Source organism: Anarrhichthys ocellatus, unplaced genomic scaffold (genome assembly GCF_004355925.1).
Source record: "Anarrhichthys ocellatus isolate YVR2014 unplaced genomic scaffold, GSC_Weel_1.0 scaffold62, whole genome shotgun sequence".
Classification (NCBI taxonomy): Eukaryota; Metazoa; Chordata; class Actinopteri; order Perciformes; family Anarhichadidae; genus Anarrhichthys; species Anarrhichthys ocellatus.
Genome location: NW_022280092.1, coordinates 1513123 through 1521435, shown reverse-complemented (window position 1 = coordinate 1521435; position 8313 = coordinate 1513123). Strand labels below are relative to the sequence as shown.

At 47.8% G+C, this 8313-nt stretch overlaps 1 protein-coding gene across 4 annotated transcripts in view; it reads left to right on the top strand.

Annotated features, from left to right (window-relative positions):
* Window positions 1-8313, top strand: part of rfx1a (regulatory factor X, 1a (influences HLA class II expression)) — a 15846-nt gene that overhangs the window by 2050 nt on the left and 5483 nt on the right. For 3 of the 4 annotated variants that reach the window (XM_031872175.1, XM_031872177.1, XM_031872176.1), the window contains exons 2-18: window positions 213-593; window positions 891-1000; window positions 1086-1178; window positions 1840-1934; window positions 2043-2481; window positions 3131-3312; window positions 3951-4070; window positions 4230-4363; window positions 4488-4606; window positions 4843-4949; window positions 5078-5229; window positions 5874-5971; window positions 6152-6301; window positions 6756-6964; window positions 7298-7451; window positions 7525-7570; window positions 7656-8311. In XM_031872175.1, the coding sequence (XP_031728035.1) occupies window positions 233-593; window positions 891-1000; window positions 1086-1178; window positions 1840-1934; window positions 2043-2481; window positions 3131-3312; window positions 3951-4070; window positions 4230-4363; window positions 4488-4606; window positions 4843-4949; window positions 5078-5229; window positions 5874-5971; window positions 6152-6301; window positions 6756-6964; window positions 7298-7451; window positions 7525-7570; window positions 7656-7816 (2730 nt within the window). In that variant the 5' untranslated portion in view covers window positions 213-232 and the 3' untranslated portion in view covers window positions 7817-8311. Of the gene's footprint in view, window positions 1-26; window positions 594-890; window positions 1001-1085; window positions 1179-1839; window positions 1935-2042; window positions 2482-3130; window positions 3313-3950; window positions 4071-4229; window positions 4364-4487; window positions 4607-4842; window positions 4950-5077; window positions 5230-5873; window positions 5972-6151; window positions 6302-6755; window positions 6965-7297; window positions 7452-7524; window positions 7571-7655; window positions 8312-8313 lie in introns of those variants that run through there. The other variant, XM_031872178.1, reaches the window with a different exon arrangement.

The window sequence follows — 8313 nt, the reverse complement described above, 5'->3', positions numbered from 1 at the left end:
TGTGTGTGTGTGTGTGTGTGTGTGTGTGTGTGTGTGTGTGTGTGTGTGTGTGTGTGCTGGCTTCAAATACCAAATTACTTTGGCCTCTTCTTACCAAATAGAACCTGGAAATAAACATTTCCAGGATTCGTCCTGGAACTCATACTGGAGCATTCAGAGCATCTCTTATACACCAGAAATGCATAACTAATCACTTGTCTATTTTTCCCTAGTGTGATTCCCAGCTCTTGTAATGGCCACCTCAGGCTACGTAGGTGAGATCCAGCCGGCAGCCCAACCCCAGGGAGCTGGTGTTACTGTGACAGTGGGGCAACCTGACGCCAGTTCTAGCCCCGCAATAGCCCCGCAGTTTCTGGCTGAGATTCAGACTACCGTGGCCACTCCCACTGTTGTCACACCCACGGGCCAAACTACTCCCACCGATCAAGCCACCTCCATCATCACTCAGAAGCCTGCAGATGTTAGTCAAGCCCAGTCCACAGCACAGGCCCAGCCTCCTCAGACCCAGTATGTGACTGCAGAGATCCAGGGCTCCCCCACGCAGTCTGGAAATGCTCAAAGCACTCCTCAGTACATCGTCGTCACAGTCACAGGTAAGGGCTGAGCTTTGCATAACGTTATTTTCCATTGGGGCAGAAGCAGTGCTTTACTTAATACATCCATATTTTAGTAGTTACTCTACATACAATTGGAGTTCTTTGAAAAACTTGTCGACACAGTTTCTTGTTCTAGGTTTAGAAACGAACGATCATGACTAAGTTTGAAACTTTGTTTCAAAGTAGGTGGAATGACCGTGTGGGGCACTTTCAAAAATGGCAGCATATCAACAACTTCATGAAAGTAGAATGTCACTAACTTGTGAATGTATTTACATTCCCTTTGTCCTTAAGAGGGCTCCCTTCACTCAAGTGACAGCTTGTCAGACTCCAGCCCCCCTCCAGCTGTGGTGCAAACAGGAGTTCCCACGCAGGTTGTCCAGCAGGTGCAAGCTGCTCAGCAGGTAATATATGCACGTACACACAAGCACATTATGAAATTAATGTTACCGTGGCTCTTAAAACTATTTATGATCTTTATCTCTGCAGAGGTCAGTGGTGCAGGCCACCTCTCAGATAGCCAAGACTGAGCCGGGCACTCAGCTCAGTGTCACCAGTCTACAGCCGGTTCATATCCAGGAGGTCAGTCAAACACACAGTAACACAGATGTCTGACAATAACAAAAGTGGATCACATGTGACATCCAAAACTTTCCAACTTCCTCACATTTTGGCTTAGTATTAGCCAACTAATCACATCTGTGGTCGAACCTGCTTCTGTGGGCTTTCAGTTCCCCCCTTACTTTGAGGTGACAGCGTTAGTCAGGGATACAAATCTAGAAGAATGTCAGTTTCAGCATGAGACAGGACAGCCAGAGTGCCAGGCCCCGGTATCAGCAAACTACATAAGCGACTGGTGCGGCACGCTGGTCTACCTCCCCCTGGACCTCCTTCAGTATTACCAGTCACTGCACTGGCTCTCTGGGCATGCCGAGATAGGAGGAGCCCACCCTGCAGTCACAAGCTCAGGCCTCGATCAGCCACCATCGCATGCTGCTTTGCAAGTAGGTCAGGGACACAAGGGTGGCTGCTGCTATATAATCAAGGGAACAGAGAATATGTCCGTAGCTAAGAAACACAAGTTATAATGTCAGAAGAAACTGTGTTTGAAAGATGTTGGTAGGCTTGTCAGGCAAGATACAGTTGATATGGTTAAACTAGGCAGAAAGGGATTTATTGAATTTGTGTGTGTGTGTGTGTGTGTGTGTGTGTGTGTGTGTGTGTGTGTGTGCTCACTCCTTAGGTCCAGCAGCAGCTCACACCAGTGCCAGTGCAACACGTGTACGCCAATCAAGTGCAATATGTGGAGGAAGGAGAGACCAACTACACCAGCACCATGTTAGAATAAAACTGTCCATCAATAAACTAACCCATGTCCAGACAGAACGTTTTCCCTTTTTACAGTTTACTTTGTTCCTAACATATCTTTTCGTGTCTTTCATCCAGCCGTTCCAGCGCCTTTCCCTACACCGACACCCCGCTGTACACCCAGACCACAGCCGCCCAGTATTATGAAGGTCAGCCAACTTCAGGCTCACAGGCGTCCACCCCTGGCACACCTCTAACCGTCTCTGTCACTGCTGGCACAGCAGGGGGCGTGTCCATGTTTGTTGCCCAGCCCACCAGTGCAGCGGGGGGTGGTGCCACCGTGGTGACCACAGGTGGCACCACCAATGGGGCGGGGGAAGGGGCGGGCACCAACGGTGGCGCAGCAGGCAGCTATGTGATCCAGGGGGGTTACATGCTGGGCAGCAGCGGCGGTGGAGGAGGAGGAGGAGGGGCCGCTGGCAACAGTCAGAACTACTCGCACACCACCCGCGCCTCGCCAGCCACTGTGAGTATTACAGAGGGCGAGGAGGGTAGCGTGCCGTCGGCAGACAAGAAGGTATGCAGAGGCGCCAAGCGCAGGAATTTCTTCTTCTTCATTTTTGTTCTCATCCCCACAACCCCATTGGTGGCGCATACTGATGACATCATAGTTTTGTCCTGTGGAAAGCACAATTAAAAAAATGTAGGAGATTTTGTATCAGGACCAGAAAATATTAGCAGTGGGTGATGTAATACTTTGAGTATTGCATCACATTCAAATGTGTCGTAGCATACGGTGTTTTTAACTGTGCTGAAACAAAACAAAACCATGGCCTCATCGTTCTCATATCATTACAGTGCATGTGATGAGGGGGCATTTTTTAAATTTGCCTAAAATGCCCCAAAAATATATTGTTCGTCCCCAAATTCATCCTATTGAACCCCATATGATAATGGCAACCAACCTATGTTTGGCAAAACATCCCATCAGTATTGCAGGTCATTAATTCATTGCATACCAAATTTGTATGCCACGGCACGCAAACAAATGTATTCGTGTGTTTTCATTCCCAAAGGATCGACAAACTGTAAATGTAAATCGATGTGACCGCATGTACTGTAAACAGTTTGTGTGTCCATATGTTGCAGTGCGTTTCCTGTTTGTATCTATTGGCTTTGCTAACTGCACCAGCTGTTGTTCTTTTTTTTCATTGCCTGCGTGTCAGGTACAGTGGTTGCTGGACAACTACGAGACAGCTGAAGGAGTGAGTCTGCCTCGGTCCACCCTCTACTGCCACTATCTGCTGCACTGCCAGGAGCAGAAACTGGAGCCCGTTAATGCTGCATCTTTCGGGAAACTCATCAGATCCGTGTTCATGGGGCTGCGCACACGACGCCTGGGCACACGGTAAGACGGGTCATCAGACACCCGAACTCAGGTACAGAACACATGAGAGTCCATATATCAACTTGACGTCACAGAGAGAGCAGGCAAACGGAGAGAAACACTTCTCCTTACCACAGCGATGCACATCAGTAGCACAGACACACCTCTTTATACACACTGCATGGTTCATATGCATTTAGACCTCAACTAGTGGACACCCACCAGGACACCCGATAGGAGAACAATGAAGGTTTTAGTAGGAAAAGGAAGAGAGCTCTTTCGAGCATTGCAAAACGTTTGCCTGGTGTAGGAAGAGATGTGGGTAGAGATGAAGACAGACAGCGTGTGTGTGGGTGTGAGTGAGTTTCACAAAGGAGGGGAGAGTGAGCAAGTGAGATTTAGTTTTAAGATTTCTTAAAAGTCAGCGGGTTTTGATTAAACAATATATTTTCCGTGATTGTATTTTATGAAATTAAAGATATGTATCGTTAAATCAGTCAGTGTTGAGACTATGGACAGCATGTAGCTGTGGGGGAGTTCCCACAGGTTTGTATAGACAACGTAAACCCTTTCTTCTCACATATACTTGTTTTCTCCTCAACAGATTTGTCAAAACAAGTTGAATTTGATGTAAAAACACATGAATCTGTTCCTGACAGGGGTAATTCTAAATACCACTACTATGGGCTGAGGATCAAGGCCGGCTCTTCTCTTCTCCGCCTGATGGAGGACCAGCAACATCTGGCCATGAGGCAGCAGCCCTTCTCACAGAAACAGAGGTGCGCACACACACACACACACACACACACACACACACACACATCTATTGTCTGTCATCACCATTAAATCATCTCACGGTTCCAAACACCTGCTTTATGAGGAGACAGACTTGCCACTTCCTTTCACTTTGTCATTCATCATCTTTGTGGCCCTATCAGGTTGAAGCCTGTGCATAAAGTCGAGGGACTGACCAATGGCACGGCAGCGGGAGCCGGCCAGCAGCAGCAACAGCAGCAGGGGTCAGGGCAGGTGGACATCAGCACCCAGGTTCAGCAGTACCAGCAGTTCCTAGGTGTGTACAGTGAACGGTGAAGTCTGATGGTAGTATTGTAAAAATACAAAATACAGTATAATAGAATATTAATTATTGTAATAATTTGATTTCTCTTTGAGCATCGAGTGTTCTTGTGTTCCAGATGCGTCCCGAGCTCTCCCAGATTTCCCAGACATCGACCTCCAGGGGAAGTCTCTGCCAGAGGGGATCGAGCTGGAGCACATCAAGAGCTTCCAGCTGCTGTACAGAGAGCACTGTGAGGTAAGTGAATGAAGGGTAATCCGTTAGCTCGGGGGCATCCATTGAGTATTTATGAGTGGAAGACTACTTTAAATGAAAGAACCCTGCATGACTTATAGTGTAGGAAGAAAAACCATGCTGTAAGACAGCTGAGGGTCCTTGTTTTTCTCACTTCATTGTCCGTCCAATTGATCTTGTGATAATCTGAATGTGCTCAGTCATTTATGTATACGATGTGCTCCGTGTGTTCCCTTCAGGCCATACTAGATGTGATGGTCAACCTGCAGTTCACCCTGGTGGAAACTCTGTGGAAGACCTTCTGGAGGTTCAGCCAGAATCAGGCTGGAGATGCCACGTTGGCTGTGTGAGTGGTCAAAACTTAAAGGCCAAATATTCAGAATTCAGTCCTAAACACAAGTAAAAATATTGTCCTAGTGCAGAAGAGCAGTACCATTTGGTAATTCAAACTGGCATGCATGTGTGTGTTGGCAGCCATGACGAGTCAGAGAAGCGCCTCCCTAAGTCCTGTTTGGTGATTCTGTGCAAGTATGATCCAGTGCTGCGCTGGAGCCGTGACTGTGACAACTGCCTGTACCAGGGCCTGGTGGAGATCCTCATCCCTGACGTCCTCAGGCCCATCCCCAGTAAGGCTGATTGTGCAGTCAAACATACAGTATGGTGCAGAGAGTAATGTGCACAGAGGGAAATACTTTGACCTCAAAAGTGACCACACTGAAAAGAAAAATACTTGCAAAAAAAAAAATAGTAATTACAGCTGCCATTAAAGCACATGTATCCATACCTACAGTATACGCACATAGAGAGCCATTTACTTATGAGAGAACAAAGGTATTTGACGTGTAGAAACAGTTCTACTATTCTGGGAGGATTCACCTTTTCCTGGTTGAAACATTTGGAATAATGGACTGGCTCTGTAGTAAAGTTTTCCTAATTACACGCCTGCTGCTGCTGCGCTGTGGAAAGTGACTCAGGGTTCAGACTTTGAATTGAATTATTTTGAGCTATGAGAAAGGATCTGTCCTTCCACACAGAGATATTGCCATGCCCTAGGTGTTGGTCTTCCATGGAAATTGAAATCACATTGGAAAATCTGGTTTTGCACACGGCCGATAAATCTGATTCTCCAGCAGAAACGTATACGCCATTTCCACCAGATGTTTGATAATCCGTTTTCCTGGTACATTCTCAGGGCAGAGGCAAATGAAAACATCCTCTGAAGTGACCGGTATTAAAGTCTTTAATCCCCTTTTTTCCTCGCTGCCGCCAGGTGCCTTAACTCAAGCCATCCGCAACTTTGCCAAGAGCCTGGAGAGCTGGCTGACCAACGCCATGATGAACATCCCGGAGGAAATGGTCCGCATCAAGGTACACTCCCCTCGGATTAGCTTGCAGTTAGTGGAACAACATGTTCTATGAGCCATGGAGCAGCTTTTCAGGCTTGCAGGATCAGCCATTATGCTGAGGCTGATTGCAAGTTCAGAAACTGCAGAAAAGTGCCGAACTACTACAGCTGATTTTCATCCTTCTCCCCTTGCGGTCTCTCAGGTAACTTCAGCCAATGCATTTGCCCAGACACTGCGTCGCTACACCAGTCTGAACCACCTGGCCCAGGCAGCCCGCGCCGTCCTCCAGAACACGGCCCAGATCAACCAGATGCTCTCCGACCTCAACCGCGTCGACTTCGCTAACGTCCAGGTTGGTTTAGTCTCTGAACGCACCTCACATGAATGTGTTTGTGGTTTAATCTTGTTGTGCATATGCAGCACTCTCTGCTGTAGCTTGTGGTTTTGATGAGGTTTCATGCGTTGCTTAATTATTCAGTCACTGCATGAATCATTCTGGGTTTTTTTTCGGCAACTTTCCTACCCAGGTAATGTAAAACAAGCGCTCTTGCTTTTTCCTCAGAAGCTCGTATTGTTTTTTTCCCTTTCCTGCAGTGAGTGAACAGCACATGGTTAGATACAGAGCCCTGGACCTGGGACCTGTTTAGTGTCTTGTTAAAGACAATTTGTCAGAGATTGTATTTCCAAGGACTTAAACTTGAGTCTTCTGTTCGAAAGGATAGTCCATCTAAACATTTGGTTAGCCTGCTGCCCTTTTGCCGGGTGTGACTGCTTCTCACTGACACATCCTGTCCACTCTTTTGCAGGAGCAGGCTTCGTGGGTGTGCCGGTGTGAGGACCGTGTTGTCCAGCGGCTGGAGCAGGACTTCAAGCTGACCCTGCAGCAGCAGAACTCCCTGGAGCAGTGGGCCGCATGGCTGGATGGCGTCGTCTCCCAGGTGCTAAAGCCCTACCAGCAGAGCCCCGCCTTCCCCAAGGCCGCCAAGCTCTTCCTGCTCAAGTGGTCCTTTTACAGGTGCGATGGGAGACATTTGGACTTTCTAATTTACATTCTACTCTGTTGTCTTTGTCGACGCGGTGAGATTTAATTGCAAGCATTTGTTACGGAGCAAATGAGCAAATTCTATGCCCTTCCAGTGAATCACTGTTTGTGTGTGAACGTACAGCTGTGTTGCATGTTCAGCTTAGAAGTCATGAAGGGTATGATTGATTTAAAGTCTCTCACTCTCTTGCTTTGAACTCTGTCACAGTGAATCACTGAGACATACTTCCTGTTTGTGGTTCAGAGGAAGAAGCGACACAGTCACAGAATAGTACTAATGGCAGTTCCCTGATCTCTGCTCTCCAGCTCCATGGTGATCAGGGACCTGACCCTGAGGAGTGCCGCCAGCTTTGGCTCCTTTCACTTGATCCGCCTGCTGTACGACGAGTACATGTACTACCTGATAGAGCACAGAGTGGCCCAGGCGAAAGGAGAGACCCCCATTGCTGTCATGGGAGAGGTACCAAAGCACACACACACTCAGTAATGTCAGCCTTATTTACAATAATGACACTTTCCCCTCTCGCCATCAGTTTGCCAGTTTAGGCCGGGGTCTACATCAGCTGGATCCGGACAAAGGTAATTAAGACTCTGCTCTTTGTTTCTACTGTATCCCAGACAAACCACAAGCGTTGTTTATCACTAACTCATTTGTCCATCCCAGAAGAGGAAGAGGAGGAGGACGACGAGAGTGACGACGAAGGCCAGGAGCTGTCTCTCCCCTCGGACGCGGTCGTGCTCGGAGACGATTCTCTGGAGCCGCCCGCCAAGCTGGCCAGAATGGACCAGAGAGTCCTCTTCACGACCGGGTCGGCTGACGACTAACGGCAGCGCAACACTCGCTAGCCGCGTGTTAAATAGGCGTGTGTTGAATATATTGAATATGCACACACACGCACACACACACACACAGATGTACATAGAACACTAATTTATACACTTGAACACATGTATATAGATCTTGTAAATGTGTGTGCATACTGTAACTGTCCCCACTTGTTTACGCACACACAATCAAAACGTTGAGTACTGCTGTGGCGTGGACGGCACAGCCGCCTGTTGCACCATTGATTCAACACACAGTCGTCGGCACTGCGATAGGATGTGGCTTCAAAAACCCCCAGAGAGAAACACAAAGCATTTCAACCCCTCAGTCGTATTAATCTGTAAAAATGAACTAAAGCCAGGCATGCTGTTTTGTTTTTCTCTCTCGCATCTCAACCTGTAGCCTCCCTTGTCTCCTCGCTGAGAAGCTCCTGCTCACCCTCGATACTCCTAAAACTGTCACTGCCGTATCAAAGTGGTCTTGAAAATACTGTGGT